At 42.6% G+C, this 20,650-nt stretch overlaps 1 protein-coding gene across 1 annotated transcript; it reads left to right on the forward strand.

The window, feature by feature from the left end:
- Nucleotides 1-31: 31 nt before the first annotated feature.
- AKAP14 (A-kinase anchoring protein 14) lies at nt 32-20,635 on the forward strand. The gene is made up of 7 exons (XM_023523312.1): nt 32-292; nt 9,205-9,370; nt 11,988-12,154; nt 12,244-12,332; nt 17,594-17,773; nt 19,931-19,983; nt 20,502-20,635. The coding sequence occupies exons 3-7, from the start codon at nt 11,998-12,000 to the stop codon at nt 20,584-20,586; spliced, it is 564 nt and encodes a 187-aa protein (XP_023379080.1). The 5' UTR covers nt 32-292; nt 9,205-9,370; nt 11,988-11,997; the 3' UTR covers nt 20,587-20,635.
- The last annotated feature ends 15 nt before the right edge of the window (nt 20,636-20,650 follow it).

The following is a 20,650-nucleotide window of genomic DNA, read 5'->3' on the forward strand; positions in this document are numbered from 1 at the left end:
TCATCCCTGTGACCATCTATCAACTGCTAATTTGTACTTCTTTAACCCCAGTTAGTATGCTTTTAAAACTGAGGTTGCACCTTCAGCTTTCATGCATTCTGCATCTAATACATAGTATTTGCTTAAGTGTTGATTTTTGTTTTTAGTGTAGAACAGCAACAACAATCATTATGTTTATTAAAATGAGTGTCCTGACCACTTGAAATACAAAAATCTGAAAAGCTGACTACTGTAAAGGTGGTGATACTCCATGTGTATAGCTCAATATCCTGGATGACCACAGGACCTCTAGGTGAGAATACTAAATTGTTTTTCAACTCTTTCCTTTATCCAGTTTAACGTCTGTTTTGTTGATAACCTTAAACACCTGCATTGTATGGTTTCCATGGATCTCATCTTATGGGCAGGGTTTAGAGAGCAAGGAGGTGGCATTCACACTTAGAGAGTAAGGCTCTCTATATTGTACCACCCTGTGATGATGGAACTCTCCAAGGAAAGCCATGGTTGTGATTACAAAGTTAATGCAACCTCTGCTCTACATTTAGTGCTGCACAGGCCTCATTGAGCTGATACTTATGAGAACTATCTCTGGAAAGGAAGAAAGGGCAGTACAGAGAGGGATACAGACTTATTGACAACATTACCAAATCTGTCACTAAATCTACTGAGTTTTATGTCATCTCTCCACTGTGCCTTCAGGCAGGGATCATCCACTGTTTTTCTCCTTAGGTGAATGTCAGGGCTGTATAGTAAGGGGCAACAAAATGATAGGTAGAAATCAGTTGAGTTCAACATGAGGGTCTGAATCTACCTCTTTTTTTTGTGAAACCTGCTATGAAATTTAGCCTTATTTTTATACTCCACTGCCAGGGAGTGAATCGGATTAAAGCATTTAGAAGCTAGGTACTTTGTAACCTCCATGTCTCTTGATTTTTTTTTTTTTAAGTCGAGTGAGTAGGTACTTGGTTGACCTCACAGATTGCAAGGACCTTGTCAGCTTATAATCCAGTAATTTTTTTTTATTTTTTAATTTTTTATGCCTACAGCACCTGGTCTTCCTAGGTGGTCTCCCATCTAAGTACTAACTAGGTCCGACCCTGCTTGGCTTCTGAGATCAGACGGTATCGGGCTTGGTCTCTTGATTTTTTACAAGTGCAAGTAGCCAGAAGAGGATGTGATCTGACCACTGACCTCAGGTCTATATGTGTCACCTGCTCTTAAGGCCAGTTGAAATGATGCTTGGGAAATGATGCCATTCATTTGGTTGTATTCACTATCTTTAATTTTTAAATAGATATCGTATTCTGATAGCTCAAAATCTAACAATATAAGGCAATGGACTCCAACCTTTTTGGTACCAGGGACCAGTGCTCCTATGAAAATCTAATGCCCGATGATCTGAGGTGGAGCTCAGGCTGTGATACTAGTACTAGGGAGCCGCTGTAAATACAGATAAAGAATTGCTAGCCTGCCCACCGCCCACTTCCTGCTGTGCGGCCCGGTTCCTAATATAAGGTATTCGGTGAAAAGACTTGCTCTAATCCCCTGCCTACCACCTACCTGATTGTCACACCACCTGGAAGGGTCTCTTTATGTACATGTAAATACACATATTCTTCCATCTTCAATAATGGTAACACCTGACAGTTTACCTTTACATCACTTGTTTGGAAGAATGGTCTTCCAGGCTGCCATAATCATTTCTGGGATCAAGTGAAACAGTCAATAGGAAGAGACTTGGAAAAAGGTAGAGGAAGCTATGCACATGCAGAAGAGGGAGGAAGAAGATGGCTCTGCCCTTTGGGAAACACTTAAGTGAAACATTTTTTAAAAAGGAACATTTTACTATCAGCAATTTTAGCTTATAAGGACTCTTAGACATTTAGTCCAAAATCTTATTCCTTAGATGAAGAAACAGATTCAGGGATGGGAAGCAATCAGCTAGCTAATGATAGAATAGGGACTAGAATCTTGGTGTTCTGACTCAAACTGGTGTACTTTCAACTGTTCTTTGTGTCTCACTTCAGTAAACTGCTGGGTAAATGCTGCTTGCCAGCACTCTGCCTCAGGTTTGAATAAAACACAGCCTTGCGCTCCAGGAGCTCACAGATAGTAGTAGCGAATGACAAGTACAAGATGGGGTGATGAGTGCTATGCTAGAATTTTGCAGAAAGTACTATGGGAGCACAGATGTGGAGATTGACCTAGCCCTCAGGTGGAAATGGAAAGGGCTTAGGGTATGTTTCTACATGATGCTCACACCTAGCCAAGTCTTGAAGGTTGGGTAGAATTTACAAGATAAACAACTGATGGGAGGATACTTCATGCAGAGAAAACAGCACGAATGTGGGGACACAAACTAGCATGGCTGTGTGGTAACAATCTACAAGCATTTGTTTAGAGCTAGAGCAAAGATTGCAAGGCAGGAAGTAGAGGGGAAAGAGACTGGAGAGGTTGGCAGGACCCAGAACATGAAGGGCCTGGTATGTCTCCTTCAGGGTGTTGGACTTTTCTTCTGAGGACAGTTGGAAGCTTCTGCAGGGCAGGAAGCAGGGGAGTAAGTTGGTGACTTGCATACATCTGCCCGTCTGCTCTGCAGAGGATGGACTGAAAGCCATGGTTCCCAACCAGGGCGAGTTTTCCGCCAGGACACATTTGGAAAGTTTGGAAACTTTTCATTGTCACAACATGGGGAGTTGAAGGAGGTGTTACTGACATCTAGTGGCTAGAGGCCAGCAATGCTTCTAAACGTCCTGCAATGCACAGGACAGCCCCTCCTTGAGACTGTTTTAGGTAGCCCAAAGTGTCAGCGCAGAGACAGAAGCCCTGAAAACAGTAGCAGGGTCTCCATGAAGAAATACACCAGGAAGTGCTTTTTAATTCCTACTTATCGGGACTATGGGGGCAATCCCCTTTCTTCCTCCCACTCCTAATTTTTTCATTCAAGTTTAGATCCCAGGTTCTCCCTTGGTTCATCTGTAAACCTGAACTTTATCCCTTCCCTGGAGGCATTCATTTTCCCAAAGATGTATCCCAACTCACTGCGAGTAATGTGCCTTAGGCAGAGAAAGCAAAGAACAGATTTTTCTGAAGATTTGATGGGTGACGTTGGGAGAAATGGGAGGATCTTCACAACAGGAGGCTCCACCACCTGTCAACTCTGTGACCACAAGCAAATCACTTCACTGCTCCGGGCCTCAGATCTCCCATCTCTCGAGTGAAGATAGTGTGTCCTCTGCATTATATCCCTGAGTATCTGCGACTTTCCTAATGTTGCGTATATGCAATAGTTTGTAACTGTACAACGCTGTGCATGTGGAAGGGATCATTGCTGGTGTTGTAAGCACCCCCTAAACAGCTATCCGCTCCATCCTCAGGTCCCCCAAAGGCACTTAAGCAAATGCGATGTCGGGAGGACACTCGGGCCCAGTGCATAACCAAGTGTAGGTGGTGGCAGCAATCGAGTTCCCTCTTAGAATGAGTGATCACAACTAAAGGATTCCCAGAGCACTGCAAACAAAGACAACAGACAATACTAACCTCAATTGCTCTGAAGGTATTTTCTGAAAACAGGAAAATCCAGCTTAATGCCACCGCGAGAACTGAGTGTCTGGTTACCCCTCTCAGGAATTGCTGTTTGCTCTGTTTTAAGGGAAGGTGGTAAGTGGATGGGATTGAAGCCACTGTACTCAACAGGAAACTTCTGGATGAGGGTAGGGGTGAGAGGTGGGGCGAATTAAACATCACTTGGTTTTCAAGATTTCCTATCACCTTGATACTTTTGTAACCTTAGAACTAAAATTATTCTATTGTTCTCTTGTGAGACACATGGAACAATTGCAGACTTTTTTCTTCCCTAAGTATGTTGATGCAGATTTTAGACAGCTAAAGAGACTGACACTTGGCTTCTTGGTTTGGGTCTGTGTGTGCTTGTGTAATGCTTCCCTCTCGCTCCCACTTCATCCACACCCTCTGACCAAATATTTCATCTCTGAGGTGTGCATACTCTGGAATATTCTTTTGGGATGTGCTCTTCCTTGCTTTCCAGACAAAGCTGGAGCAGACACTATAGCACACTGAGCTGGGCTTGAGAATGTTCTTATAACCTTCACATTTTGGTGCATTGTTCATAAAAGATGACAAGGAAGTTTCTGTAAAGAATAAATCTAGAGCTATATTTGCTTAATCTTTAATTGTTAAGGGTTTCTTTGGCATATCTATGTACCCTATGTGTCTGATGCTATTGGCTGTAATTTATCTTCCCCACCTCCAAAGGCACTTTTGCAGTGAAGAGCCAAATCATTGTTTTGGGGATTTCCACAAATCTTGATTCAGGATTAAAGACCTAATTGTTCTTTTCAGGTCATCACTGAGAAAATGGCCCAGCAGATCATGTGTAAACCCATGTAACTGCTGCTTTATTAGTTTGAACACATTATTTTTTATCTGTTTTTTTTTTTTTTCTTTCTTGGGAGGTATCTTCTCAGTTCCAGAAAACATGAGAAAACCAATTATTATATATAGGCTAGAGAGTGGTCAGGTAATAAAAATTACAAGCAACTATGCAATTTCAATTATGATCCCCCAAAACTGTAATTCCAAAGGCAGTAGAAAAAAGGTAGGAAAGACAGTGGAAGCACTGAGAATTACTGCCCCAAGAAAACAAAAATCTTTCCCATGTGTTTAAGATTTTCTTTAGTGTACCTCACCTGTCCACTTGTGTGCCACCTACCACACTGGGGAGTGTATGTTTCATTCAGAGTTTTCCTTTTAGGCCTAATACCCTTTGTTTCTACAGCCAGAAAACAGTGCAGCCCCCAGAAGCTCACTCCTTGGGAGTGGGGTGGGTCAGATCTGAAGTCAACTTGAAGTTTTCATCCAGTGCCTGTAAGAGTGGCCCAATGTAGTTATGACCATGGATCAGAACATCAAGGCATCGCCATCAAAAGTCCAAGCATCCGGAAACAGCTCTGCCATTGTACTTTTATTCTGAGCAAGGCACTGTTCAATCAGGCAGACCTGCATGCTCAAGGATGGCTAGAATGTTCTGAGAGGTCTTTGTGACATCATGACTCTCGGGGTCTGCCCATTTAGGACTGACCAGCATTGTACCTAGGGTCTGTGGCCTTTACTGTTGGAGGATGGGCCTCAGTTTAGGAAAGGCCCTGGGCTCCTACCACCTTCTTTCCATTTCCTGGTACAGTCTGGTAGCCCTTTAGACTTGAAGCAAGTTCAGTCAGCCACACTTTCTTAGAACCTGCCCAAATCCAAGATGCCTTGCTACATTTGACTTGCTAGTTGTCTTTTCGTGTAAGCACACCTTATCTTCCCAACTATATATTAGGTACATTGAGGGTGGGAACCTTGACTTTTTTTAGCTTCACTTCCTCATAGTGCCTGCCACCTCTAAAAAGATATGTGCCAACTGACTGGGTTCACTTGACAAGAGAATGGCAACATTTAGCCAGAGTTTCATTCCAGGGAGCTGACAGCCTTGCTAGGGAAAGGGAAAAAGAATAAGATAAATAAGAGAAGGGGGCGACTGGGTGAGCACGAGAGTGTACCGTGGAGAGGACAGAAACTGCGAGGGAATGAACATGACTGAAGGGACACAGGCGGGAAAGAATGTGATTCAAGGACTAGGGTGTGGAGTCCTGAAGAGAGGGCCCCTCTTCTTGTGGTCTGACTTCAACCACCCTTGCCTGGGGGCCCCTCCCCAAACTCTCTTCAATTCAGGAAGAAGTTAACAGCGTGGAAACTGGTAAAGGTATCCAAAACAATTCTCTCTAGTGAGCACCATATCCATGGTACAAATTGGGCGGGGCAAGTGAGGCCCTGCCCTTTACCTCTTCCGGCAGTCCGTCTTGCAAGGCAGCTTGAGGCCCAGGTGGGCATGGTGGGCCGTCAGGGCTGCCCGCCCCTCTCTCTCTTGGGACGAGCCACCATGGCACAATCAGGGGAGAACGGCCTGCTCTTTCAAAGGAGACTCCATAAGTACGGTCTGGAAGGCCCATGACATTCGGTGCCGGCTTGTCTTTGTGCACAGGTACCACGCACATCGCTGGCCCACTGACCGGGCCAGGAGCGAGGGCTTGGGGCTGCAAGGAGGCAGAGCACCCCGATGCTAGCAGAAGCTCTGGGCGGAGTGGGGGCATCAGAATGGGGACTACGGCTTGGGGATTCCTAGCCACGTCTATTTCCTTCCTGAGAAAAGGGGCTGGGCGAGCCTCTGGCCGGCTCCTCCTTCCAAGCCCCACCTACTCCTAGCTCTTCTCCCCTCCATCTCAGGTCTTCCAAGTCGCTTCTCCACTCTTATCTGCACTGGGGAGAACAGGGAGACGTTTGGAAGGACCTGTCCTCAGTGCTGTCCGGGAGTTCAAAAACCCTCTTAATCTGGAGTGCCCCTGAGGCCAGAATTTGTTGCTTCAGTGAGGGCCTCGGCTGGGGGGTAGGAGGTAAAGTTCTAGCCCTAGGGAGTTAAGCTCCATCTTCAAAGAAGAGCCTTTCTAATCGGCTGGGAAATCTCTCTTGGCTCCCCCCATGAAAGCATTTTGCCCACAAGGAGTTTCTCATCACTTGCCTGCATCACTCTCTCCCCTGGGCAATTAAGATTCCCACTGCAAGCCCTCCCAAGGCCTGGGCCTCACCCTGGGCCTCTCACCAGTGGCCTCAGGGCTTCTTAGGAGAGATCTTACTGCCCTTGACCACAAAAGCTTGACACAAAGGAAGCTTTTGGAATACACCTACTGTGGGTCCTCATGTTTCCAGCTAACCCCCTCTGCTCCAGGGAGCCCAGGGGAAGGGCAGGGCTTCCGATAGGGCCTGCTGTGGCACTAGAAGGTTCCCAGCAGTTGGTGTGACCAGCAAACAGAACTCAGGCCAGTTATCAATAGCATTCATATATCTGGAGCCTACGTCCTCACCAATGACAGTGTCCACGGCAAGTCCTCCTGGTTTGGTTGCTGGGCATTAGACCTAAACAGTGAGAGCTCAAGAAACACCTGCTCTTGTTGTCCCAGGCAAATTCTCCCAGCTTTTGGGGAAGTGGTGGGCTCTTTCTGACGTATACTTTTTTATTCTGTCTATTGTGGTGAGTCTCTTCATCATCATGATTATAATAACTAATGTTTATTGAGCACTTAGAGTGTGTCCTTGTTTTGAGTGCTCTATATGAATTGCCTCATTTCATCTTATCAACCGTATAAAGTGATTCCTATTAAGATCCCCATCGTACACATGAAGAAGCTCAGAGAGGTGAAACAAAGCCAGTTCATGGTAGAGCTGGGATCTGAAACTGTTGGGGCCAGGGAAACTTTCCCTTCCTCTCTTTAGTTCTTTTGACTGGTCAAATAATCCAAATGACATACAACAGATTAACAGGAGAAAATCAAGTTTTAGTATGTGCGAATGTAGAGTTCACATAAGCATGAAAATTTCAAAGACAGTGAGTCAAAATGAGGTATATATGCCATTCTGGACTAAGGAGACAGAAGCAGGGCCCTGGGACTCTAATGGGAGAGTAGGCAATTCACAGGTAGATGAGAAAGAGCAAATGACATAACAAATGCTGTGGTACCCAGATACAATGGGACACTGAGGGGAGTCTAACAGACAATGCCTGGATCCTCCCCATCTGCCACACTTAATTTATATTACACTAAGGTGAATATGCTAAGGTTCCCTTCTTGAAGCAGGTTTTTCTATCCGAATTCCCTTAGGTAGGTAAGAAGGAGGTTAGAAAAAACTCTTCTTCAGTTTGTTGGGCTTTACTTTCAGCTCAAAGTAATCTGCATGCCAGGGGGATACTTGTTCTGGACCCCTACAAAACCCTCTGAAATCAGAGATTGAGTTCCTCTGACTAAGCCATACTACCTTCTACCCTTCTCTCCTTCCAATCCCATTCTGCCGCCTCACTACACCATCTCAGCAACAGGCTCCCTGTGTGTGGGACCTCGGTGTATGTGGTGTCTTCCAGGCAGTGAGCTCAGCATTTCTTCCTGGATAGAGAGGACACTTAGCACAGCATTTTCCTTTCTTTGTTGGGCTTGAGACTAGTTGTCATAGGGCGAGAAGCCAACCACTCCATATACAGAACACAGTGGTTAAGAGCTAAGGGCAAGGGCTCCCAGCCTTGGAGATTTCATGGATTAATAAATTAATAAAAGAAAATTGGGTCATAACATAGGGCCAACAACTTTTGATTTCACCATTTAAAAGAACAGTTTATAGTACTACAGTACTATAAATAATATCTAACCATTATAGAGAGAGCTTATGATGTACCAGGCACTGTTCTCAGTCTTTACATGAATTATTTGATTTGATCCTCATAAAAAAACTATTCTATAGATACTATTATCCCCATTTTATAGACAAGGAAACTTAGAAATGTTAAGTAAATTGTTTCTGGGTCTATGCTGATAACCATTATACTATCAGCTCATCCTTGATTCATAGAAGACATCTTTGAAAACACTTGGTAAATGAGTGGGGTGCACCAGAGATGTATGTTTCCTCAAAAATCCAAGAAGATCACCAGGTATCATATTTCAACTAATCTAACATGCCATCAACTGAAAGGTGTACTTTATTTTATATTCCACTATGAAGAATTTTTAAAAACATTATCCATCAAACCTTAATATATCATTGATTATAAAATGAATTCCAATTTCATAGATGTTAAAATATGAGAGAAAAAACATTGTGAATGTACTAAGTGCTCCTGTATTGTTCACTTTAAGATAGTTAATTTTATGTTACATGATTTTTATCTCAATAAATTAGTGAAAAAAAGACATCTTTGAAAATAATCAAGCAAGGGTGGTCCTAACCTCTCAATTTGGGAATAAATATGTAAAAGCTCAGACAGTGAAGTCAGACAGTTCTGGGTTTGAGTTTTAGGCAACTTCTTCAACACTCTCTGTGCCTCAGTTCATTCAACTGTAATGAAAATACTAATAGCCATCTCATGGCTGCTGTGAGAAGTAAATGATTTAACACATACCGAGCCCTTCACACAGTGATGGCACATAATGAGGACCCCAATACACACCAGCTGCGAGGCCCATTGTTGCTATTCCCCCTGGCACAGCCCCGCAAGCTCATCTCCTGCTGGAGAGGAGCTGAATATGGACACTACAGCTTGATTCTGCTTTGGAAGTCAGATTATCGCTGTGACTGACTAACCCTCTCCACTAACAGAAGCAGTCAGAAACACTTGAGCTTTGCTTCTCATTCGTTGAAACTGGTGTTACCCTGGCAGCATTTGTAAACATTCCGGCTGGGAATCCTGGGGAAAAGCTGCTAAGAGACTCCTTCTGAGGCTTCCCTGGCTACTACTGTTCCAGACAAGGATCTGGTCACTCAGGTATTGGAAGTTGCGAAGGGTGGGACGGTTCCACAAAAAGGACCTGCAGTGGTTCTCCCCATTCATCACCCAGACCCAAAACTTGACCACACCCCTGACCTTTCATACCCATTCTGCCCGCCTCCTTAGGAAGGGAAGGGGAGAAAAAGAAATAGGAGAGGCTGGTAGGAGGGACATTTAAGAATGATTGTGCTCACAAAAGTCTGAGGACAAGATCTGAACTTCTTCCTGAGCCCTGCTCCCCACTTCCCTTCTCCTGTTGGCTCACGGGGCTCCCCAGGGGAAAGGTTTAAGGAGGTGCTTCCATGGATAAAGCCCCTACTTCATTTGCTTGGTGTTGGAAATCATACATTTGGCTTACAGTCAATTCTTCAAGAGGCAATTTGCTGAAAGCCAAGTCACTGAATGACCAAGTCACCAAATTTTCTGAAGGATCAAGTTGCTGTATGGACTCACCAAAGCCTACCAAATTTACCAATTTACCAAAAATACTCTGCTGTTGTCTTTAACTTTGGAGTTTTACATCAAATCGTTTTGGCCAAATTGGGAAAAGCCAGTTTTCTAGGGTTAAGGGCCTTCAGACTCCCTTAAGACCCACCCTTAAGTCTCTGCTTGCTCTCAAATAGGCAGCCTGGGAACATTCCATTTCGCCTCAGCAGATGACCCTGTCCACCCCTCAGATGCAGTAACAGGGAACTGAGGCAGAGGCAAACTGAGCTTAAAATGCTAATATGACTCAGATGAACATGAGTCAGCATTATTACCAAAATGTTCAAAGACTGTTCAAACCATTCCTGGACTGATGGCCATGGGAACCAGGTTGCCTTGTGCAGCACTCACCGCACCCTAGGACCAATGGTGGTGTCGACAAAGGGAACAAAGGGTGACTCTTTCTGAAAGAGGCTTACACAAAGAGAGTGAGCACATCTGGAGTCCAGACGGAAATGTGAGAACAGGGCCCCATGACTCTCTGTGAATCTTGGAGGGAGGAGAGCAGTGTAGTTAAGAGCTCGGGCTGTGGAGATGAACAGTCTGGGTTTGAGCTTGGCTTCCTCATTTCACATGGTAACAAGAGTCCCTCTGTTTATGACTCAGGGTCCCAGTAGGCATACTAAAAGTAGGATAGGTAAGGAAGGGTTAAGGGAATATTTACAAGGGTGTGAGTAGACAGTGAGGAATCAAGGGCAAATGCAGTTCCCCAGGGCTAGTAACAATGGGGCCATAGGGCTGAGGGGAGAGAATACTCTTACCAGACTGAGGAGTTGTGAGACAGCTGCCCTGGGAGAAGCAAGGGCCTTCTCCATGCAGCCAGTCACAGGTGACCCTGTAGGGGATTCCCCTCTGCTCCAGGTAATATCTACCTTGACCTCATTCTCCTCCCTTCAGCCTGGTCTCCCCATTGTGTGGAACCTCCTATAAAAGACAGAGGGCATGAGAGATCCCATCGATATAGTCCAGTCAGGTCAGCCTTCCAGGGTAGAGGGCAGGGGAATCTGGGGAGAGTGGATCTAAAAGGGCCAATTAAAAGTAGCCAGTGCACAATTTCACAGGGGCATTGTGAGAGTTAAATGAAACGAGGCATATTAAACACCCCGAATTGGGAGTTGCTATTTATAGAAAAATAAATAGCTTCCTTTGGAGAGAGATATCCACTTTCCTGCAGCACCCCAATGCAAGGATTACCTGCAAGGGATTTATAACTATGCTAGAAGTGACTTCTCATAAGTGAAGACACAAGAGTATAGCAGGGAAAGAGAATCCATTACTCAAGGGAAAAGATGGAAAAAAATGATGGAAAATGTGCAAAGGCTCCTAGCTCTGTGATGAACCCTTCACAGCACTGATAAATCTAATTTTCACAGCCTCAGTAGATGTTAAAGGCATTTGGAAAATATGAACTATAAGTTATGATGACCACCTTACTAAAACAGTAGCAGACAAATATTTTCTTGATATGATAAATCTCAAGCCATAAACCAGCATCATATTTATAGGTGTAACACCAGAAAGCATACCCATTGAAGTTAGACACAAAAGAAGGATGCTCCTTATTTCCACTGTCACTTAACGTTTTTCTGGAAGTGTTAACCAAAGCTAATACTTATATATTTTCGGGAAAAATAAGATGGTAAAAAATGATAGTTTCTGGTAGACGATGTAATAGTCTACCTGGAAAATCTAAGAGTAAAACCTGAAAAACCAACCCCTCCTATGCTGTATTGCCTTTAATCATTTTAATTCACTTTATCTGTAAAGAGTCATGTGTCCTTAGTCCCCGAAAGCAGGGTTTGAGGTTCTATTAGACTCAACTAGAAATCAGTATTGTTAGAATGCCAAAGAAGTTATGAATCATTCTACTACATCTTGACTTAAGTCTTCATGGTTATGAGAATCTGGAAATCCTAGGTTTTCAGGAAAAGTAGATCTCAGCAGCCAGGCACAAAGGGTAAATGGTGAAGCCTCACTCCTACCCTAACCCCTAATCCCTTCCCTAGAAGAAACAACTGTTTCCTGTCTCTTGTGATTCTTCAAGAGATAGTCTGTACTTACAGGAATGTGTACATGCATACGTGCACACACGCATGCAAAAGTTAACTTTTTGAGTTTCTTTTTCCAGGCAAAAGAAAATGAATAAGACTAAAAATGTCAGATTTCGGGAGACAGTAGATGTGTATATTTGTTCTTCATGCGACACAATCGATACAGAAGATGACAGCGATTTGAGTAAACTAGCTCTAAATTTAGCTCAGAGGGCCATCGCCGCTGCTATTAAAACTGTGAAAGGTAGTAATCCTGCTTGGGTGCCTAAAGGACTGTCTCATTATATGTCACACTACCAGGCAACTAACAAATTTACACCTTGTTTGCAGAAGATGAACACGCCATCAGAAATATCAACTGGATCACACACGGTGAATTCACAGTAGAAAGGGGCCGTAAACAAATTGAGGAGTTTGTTTTGGTAAGTTAGTTGACCACCCCACCGTGGCATACAAGGGCGAAGAACAATAAAAAGGCGCTTGTTTGATGAAAAGTTTGAAGCCCAGAATCCCTAGGAGATGATATCAAAGGCTTTTAGATGTCCTCATCTGGGTTCCAAAATCAAGATAGGATAGTCTTTGAAGGTGAAAAGCACAATCGTGTTTCCCTGTGTTTGGATCATCCTAACCTTACATTTTCCTAGGAAAATCTGATATTCTCAGTAAAGCAACTTTCCTATCTGGTGCTCTAAATGGGGGCCTAATGCCATAAGGAGAGAGTTGCTTCTTCCAAACAAGAGTTCTTCATCAGCAACTTTAGAATGCTCATATTAACAGAGGGGATACAGATGGATCAAAAGTCTTTTTGTTGTAGCTTTGGAACGTATTGCCCGCATACTTAGGTGCACATGCCTGTGAATTTATTTTTCTTTTCCTCCTGTGCCTGACTCTGACCCTATTCATGTGGTTCTACCTGGCAGCTCTGGTGAAAAGGCCCTGGGTTGCTTTGCATAACTTGCAGGTAGATTAAGAATAATGACTTGAAATCCCCACTTACTGTATTTCCTCGGATGAGAAACCAGTTGAAATTGGTGTAGGCGGACTCCCACCCCTGGGAGAAGTTTCCTGCTGTCTCTGGTCCTCTGGCCAGCCTATCAAAGCTCACAGCCCTAAGGGCCCTGGGCAGCCCTGGTCAGGTGAGAATGAGGAAAAGCCAGAGATTTTTGGCTCCACACCCTCCATTTATACTCTACTGGGCACAATGAACCTTTCTCATTAGAAGGAATATCCAGAGTATAGTGAGGATGAATGGTACAAAGTACTAGTTACTCTTGGATCTTCCTGCTTTGGAACATCTCTCCATTTGGGGTTGGGCAAAAGTCCCTGCCTCCTGCAACCCAGGATTTATGAATCAGGCTGGAATGGAGCACAGAACAAGCAGGAAAAATTTCCCCTGCAAATCTTACTGGTTATTCTGAATAAAAGGCTAAAGAAAGTCCTGACAATGGCCTACAGTTCCCAACATGATCTAAGTACCCCCATCCCTCCCAACTTACTGCTCAGACTCCATCACCTACTGCCTTCTCCATTTTCACCATTCTCACTACAGCCACACGTGTTTCCTTGCATTTCAACTGTCAGGTATATACCTAGCTCAGGGCCTTTACACTTGCTGTTCCTTCTGCCTGGAACAATCTCCCCTGAGATCTATTCTTATGGTTCATGCCTTACCTCTCTTCAGATCTTTGCTAAGATGCCACCTGCTCATTGAGGCCTTTCTTAGCTACCTCATCTAAAATTGCAACCCTCTCTCCTTCTCTAATTTAGTTTTACTTTAGCACTTAGCTCTACCTGAGATACTAGATTTTACTTATTTATACCATTGCTTTTATCCCACCACCAGATCATATGGTCTATGAGGGCAGAGACTTTTGTTCATTTTTCTGTCCCAAGCCTCCAGAAAGGTCAGGTGCTCTATAAATATGTGTTAAATACACAAACGGATTTATTCTTTCATAGATGAAGAGCTTACCTACTTTGTAGGTTGTCGTGTGGATAGAGATGATTAGAAAGTAGAAGGTGATTGAAAGCTAAAAGCTCTATATAACTCTTGACATCAAATCACCCTGTTCCCAACCCCACTAATACAGCAAGTCCTAGAAGTGAAGTCTACCATCTAAGTGCCAGGCATTTCTAATGAAGAGCTTTCTCAAGCTTATTGCAGATTTCCCAGAGTCCACCGTACACCAAATTAGGAGTTACTATTGGCAAATTTGGAGTTACTATTTATTGTGCCAAGCACTGCTAAGCATTTCATGTGCATTCTCTCACTTAATCCTCACAACAAACCTTAGCGTAGGTATATTTGACAGATAAAGAACCTTGAGGCTCAGAGAAGTTGGGCAGTATGTCCAAGGTCTTCCTGTTTAAGCAGCAAAATGAAGTTTTGATCATAAGTCTGTCTGATATACTTTTCCACCAGAGTAGGAAAAAGGACTTTTAAAAAAAAATAATTAAGTTTATTGGGGTAACATTGGTTAATACAATTATATAATTTTCAGGTGTACATTATCATTTGACATCTGTATATCCTATTGTTTACCACCCAAAGCCCAGTTTCCTTCAGCTACCATATATTTTATCCCATTTACCTGCCTCTCCCTCCTCCTACCCCCCTATATTTAACCCCCTTTATCACATCGACCTCCCATCTCCTCCCCTGCCCCACTAGTAACCAATACTCTATAGTCCTATGGTAACCACTAGTCTATTCTCCATGTCCAGGAGTCTCTGTTTGTTCGTCCTGTTTCTTTGTTGCTTTTAGGTTTATATCCCACATATAAGTGATATCATGAGATTTTCAGCTATTTTTGTCAGGCTTATTTCACTTAGCATGATTACCTCGAGGTCAATCCATGTTATCACAAATGGCAGTATTTCAGCTCTTCTTATGGCTGAGTAATATTCCATCGTATATATGTACCACAGCTTCTTTAGCCAATCATCTATCACAGGATACTTCGGTGGCTTCCATGTCCTGGCCACTGTGAATAATGCTGCTATGAACATCGGTGTGCAAATATCTTTTTGAATATGGGTTTTCAAGTCTTTGGGGTAAATACCCAGTAGAGGGATTGCTGGATCATATGGTAGATCAATTCTTATTTTTTTGAGGAACCTCCATACTGTTTTCCATAGTGGCTGTACCAATTTGCAGTTTCACTGCAGTGTATGAGGGTTCCTTTTTCTCCGCATCCTCTCCAACATTTGTTATTACTTGTCCTGTTGATTATAGCTATTCTAACGGGTGTGAGATGGTATCTCATTGTGATTTTGATTTGCATTTCCCTAGTAGCTAGCAATGTTAAGCATCTTTTCATATATGTGTTGGCCATTTGTATATCCTCTAGGGAGAAGTGTCTGTTCAGGTCCTCTGCCCATTTTTCGATTGGATCATTTGTTTTTTTTTTTTGTTGTTATTGAGTTGTATGAGTTCTTTGTGTATTTTGGATATTAGGCTCTTATCGGAGGTGTTGCTTGCAAATATATTTTCCCATTCGGACGGTTGTCTCTTCTTTTGCTGAGCAGAAGCTTTTTAGTTTGATGTAGTCCCATTCATTTATTTTTGCTTTTACTTCCCTTGCTTTTGAGATCAAATTCATAAAATCCTCTTTAAGTCCAAGGTCCCTGAGTTTAGTTCCTGTTTTCTTCTATGCATTTTATTGGGAAAAAGGACTTTTTGATGGCAAAAATCATAAAGAGTTTACTATCAATGAAAAATGGAAATTCAAAAGATTTTAAGGTATTGCAGTGTGGATCAAACCTGATGTAAGAAGGCTTGTGTGTTTGTGGGGAGGGAATAGGTACACTTATACATTGCCAGTGGGCACAATAATTGGTTTATTCTCTTCAGAAACACAATTCGGCAACAAGAATATACAAATAAGTTCTTTATGAGAGAAAAATTGGAAAATTCCCACTGCCTAACACACAGTTAAAATTATTTTATAATAAAAATAAAGAATTGTTATTAAAAAAACCCCAGTGAACAAAAAGACACAAAGTAGAAAATGAAAGTTACCCCTACACCCCCATAATGCCCATTTCTATTTCCTCAAAGATCATTTACCATTGATAACAGTTTTGTGCATATAGTTCTAGATGCCTGTTGATTCTGAGCATCCAATAACATGTAATGGGCTAAGCCATCCATGATAGAGTAGCACAATAAGATACTGTTTCCTCAGAGTGAGGATATGAAGCAACATTGTGTAAAAATTACAAAACACGTTGGAGCTACATGAAAGTCAGCTGCTTGCACAATGATAAAAAAGGAAGAAATTGCCTGATGGAGATAGTTGAATTTGAGGTGTCTAAGGCTGCCTCAGTTCACAAAAGAAAAAAAAAACCACTGACACCAAGTTGAGAGGGAGAAAATCTTAGCACTGATGCATCCAGTGAGGCAGAGAGAGAACTGAGCTGGCTACTCAGAAAACCTGGGTTCCTGTCTCCTCTGTTGTGTTGGACTGTCCTTACCCATTTCTAGGCCCCTGTATCCTCATCTATAAAGTAAGGGGCTTCATTAGATGATCTCTAGGGACCATTCAAATGCTACAAAGTCTGTGATTATGTGGCAGATTAACTATTAGGGCTGACAAAATACATCAAATAATACAGAAAGGTTAGAAAAAAGGTATGCTTCTATGGGCTTCATGAGCTTGACTGTTGGACTTCTTCCTTAAAAGGAATAATGGTCTCTATAGGAAGACACAGTCCCTGATCTCAAGGAATCTAGAATCTGGTGCTCCTCTCTGGCTAACTGAAAGAGCCAATCGGATAGAAGGTTGAAATAAAGTAAGCTGAGGCAGAAGGCTAGCCTGCTTCTTTTTATTTTAAAGGGAGGCCTGAAATCTTTTTACCATCTTCTGCCACACTCCTTGTGCACATCACTGGGCTTGTTAGACAATCCCACTTCCTTCTGTGGACCTTCATCTTAATTCAGGATCTTTTTTTTTTTTTTTGACTCGTGAGCTGCCTGTGCCCTAAAAGCCAGCCCAAGGGGGTCCAGTTGAATTGAACTTGAATATCTATAGCATTCCTGGCCCTGTGCTAAGAATCAGGGCTGCATTATGACTTCTGTGGACCCTAGGTGCTGGTAAGATTTGTGCTTAGGAGGGAAAGCTTCTCCAAGGGTGTAGACAGGGATCTGAGAGATCTGGATGATCCTATTGCCTGACTCATTCCTTTTCTGACATTATATACCATCTATGGCTGCAATTAAGTGAGTTTGGTTTTCAACAGCAGTTTGTAAAATCAGCCTCATTACTTTCTAGTCACACCTTGAGGTCTCCCAGAGAGGAGTGAGCAGACCACATGTTCTAATCACTAATTATTTTTCAATTAACTAAACTTGCCTCTCAAGTAAGGGTCTGGAAGGAAGTGAGTGTGTATGTATTTGTGGTGTCTATGTACCCACACACATTTGAGCATGTGCCTCTACAGTACAAAGCCCAATCTCAAGTGATGTTTGCATTAGTCATTCATTTAATTTCAGCTCCACCTCTTATCTCCTCCACTGTGGAGATAATTGGGAGTTGACTCTAGTTTGAATCCCAATCAAAAATGTTAGAAATGGACTCCAGAAGCAGAGCTATAAACTCCACTGTTGTGTGCTGCCTTTATCCAGAGGATTTAAACAGAAGTCTGCTTGTTTTTCTCTGTGTGCTCTTTTTCTATTAAACAGAGTTGGGAGTATCAAGACCGCTGGGTGCACTACACAAAGTTGATAGAGACAAAAGATGTGGTACACAGCTTCCACTACATCTACTCTGTACGCTGGAGCATCCCAACCGCTAACACACCCACGGCACTAGGCTCTGCCTCTGCCTTCTTCACTATCAAGTTCAACAAAAACAAACCTCCGGTAAGCTCTTCCTTTCCTGCCTGCTCCCTTTGATAAGACTTCAATGAGAATAGAGACTTCTCTTGTCAAGATCATTGATGACCCTTTCTTTGTAAAACATAATAGTCATATTTCTGTCCTCGTCCTGCTTGGCCTGTCTGCAGCACTTGCCATAGCTGATCACTCCTTTCTCTATGAAACATTCTATTTGCCTTCTAGGACAACATACTGTCCTGGTTTTTCTCCTGCTTCATTGACCGTTCCTTCTCAGTCTCTACTGGTTTCTCCTCCCACTAACCTCTTTGTATTAGAATGTCACAAAATGTGGGTCTTGGACCTCTTCTCTATACTCGCTGCCTTGATGATCATATCCCGTCTCCTGGCTTTAAATGCCACCTCTAGTTTATGAGCCCCAAATTTATATCTCCGGCTCAGACCTCTGCCACTTGCAGGTTTAAGAAACCTCACTTATTGTAACCAGAATTGAACTTCCAATTTCCCCTTCTAAAGCTGACCTGCAGTCTCCCTCATCTCAGCCGATGGCCAAAATCTTTGGCATCATCCTTGACTCTCTCACATCCTTCATTGAATCCATTAGGAAATCCTGTTGGCCCTACTTTCAAAAATAGGCCCTGAATCTAACAATTTCTTACCATTCCAGTTCGACCACCACCATCATCTCTTACCAAGATGATTTCCATAGCCTTCTAACTGGTTCCTCTGCTTCCACCCTTGCCCTCATCATGTAATGAATTTATGTCACTCCTCTATTTAAATACTTTCCAGCATGTTTCTTGAACTCCACTGGGGATCTTGTTAAAAGGAAGATTCTGATTCAGCAGGTCTGGGGTAGGGCTTGAGATTCTGCATTGCTAAGAAGCTCCCAGACCAGGCAGATGCTGCTGGTCCACAGACTACACTTTCTGAGTAGTAAGGGCCAAAAGACCTTGTGTGCTCTGGTCCCTTGTTATTTGTTTTCCCTGCTCTCACCTCCTACACAGCACTTTCTCCCCGCTCCCACCTGCCAATGCTTTTGCTTTTTTTCTGTAACATTTTATCAACTTCTGATATTCTATATAATTTATTATCTTGTTAGTGTCTTCTCGCCCTACCAGAATGTAAGTTCCATGAAGGCACAAATTTTTATCTTGCTGAAAAACAAGGGCTGGCAAATAGTAGGCACTCATTAAATACTTGAAGGAATGATTGCTTGTAGTCACTAGATAGACCATGAATATGAAATATGTTGATCGCTGGTAAGAAAAGAGTCAAAATAACATCCATGAATCCAGGCATAGGGTTCTCAGAGGAGCAATGTTGATACCAAACATAATGCCTAGAACACAGCAGACATAAAAATATCATATCCCCTTTGTTTTTCATCCTTTCACAAGTTATTTGAGCCTTTGCCTGACTCTAAGGCTTTATATATGACCACATAATGAGTCAACTATATCCTGTATTTGTCCTATCCTAGTATAAACTTATCTATTCAGAGATTTTGGGACCCAGAGTAATCTAAGGAGGTAAAATACATGGTGCTCTCACTTCTCCTGGTCATACATCCCACCATCAGCTGTCTTGTTAACTGGCAAGGTTAGAGATCAGAATGTTAGGCTTGTGGAGGTAAGCAAGACCATAAACCAGTGACCATACAAATAGAGAGCTTGAGAAAAGGGCTTTTGCTCAAAATTCTCAGTGTAATTCTGGAGGGGCAAATGGGTGGTAACCATTCAGACAATATTACAACCTACATTTTATGCTGCTTTAAAAATGTTTTCGAACTTTGTTCATCTATATTATTTCATTCTTATGCCATTCCTGTCGGTTGAGTAAACTGGAGCATGTAAAGAAGGTAAAATGACTTACTCAAGCTCCTGTTAATGAGGAACACAAGCCTCTCCTACTTGTTTCCAGTTCTTTGGCGATTCCTTACCTGATCTTAGCCAAAAGGCTGAGAAGCGATGCCTTGGTGATTCTTAAGGTATTCGTTGCCAAAAAGATCTTTTGGAGGACAGAGGTTTGAAGTGACAAAGAACTACCACCTACAGACTCCCAATTCACAAGGAAGATGAATTCTAGAAATTTAAGAGTATATATATGGACAAGTGTAGGAATAGGAGGAATCATGAGTTGGTATGACTGGTCTGGACTGACCATTGTTCTTTTCTTTCTTAGGATGCACCCGTTGATGTCTCTTTTATCTTTGAGGGCCAGTCATTAGTTCACAGGTAATGAACACTTGGAGACTTATTTTAACACGGTGGTGGAAAAAGGTCATTATACTCTGGGAATCCAGCAAGTCCACAGCCACAGATAATTCACATAACAGTCACTTTTCTCCTTTGGGCCACCTACCTCATTAGGATTGACTGAAAGGAGGATTCTGCCATTGTTCTAGAATTTTTTTAGTGTCTCATTTTTCGATGATTAGAAACTTGGGGATTAGTTGCTGGAGTAGGATGGGGGCAAAGCGGGTCACATCTGTTGTTTCTATGGGAAAATTCACAATTATATGGAATTAAATCATGTATAATAATCCCTTTTGTTTAGCAACTCTTAAAGAATCTTTACATATAAACTCACTATTTTATTGATTGGGCCTAAGGAATAGATAGAGACAGCCTTTCCCCTCTACTCTCAAAAAGCTTTTTGCTCACTAGGAATATAAGAGTAAACAGGGAATCGATCGCTGGCTCAGTGTTTTATTTTAAAAGCTTTTGGTGTGTTTGTTTTTCTTTCTCTACAGACCAGGAAAGACTCGCTTTCGAGAAAAATGGACGAGGGACCTTGTTGAGGCCAAACATATTTTAATGGAGTCAAATCCCTTCTAATTCAATTATGTCTGATTCTTACTGAATGTTTTAGGATTGGATTTCTAATCAGAATGTATTAAAA

The sequence above is a fragment of the Pteropus vampyrus genome, unplaced genomic scaffold, assembly GCF_000151845.1.
Source record: "Pteropus vampyrus isolate Shadow unplaced genomic scaffold, Pvam_2.0 Scaffold390, whole genome shotgun sequence".
Classification (NCBI taxonomy): domain Eukaryota; kingdom Metazoa; phylum Chordata; class Mammalia; order Chiroptera; family Pteropodidae; genus Pteropus; species Pteropus vampyrus.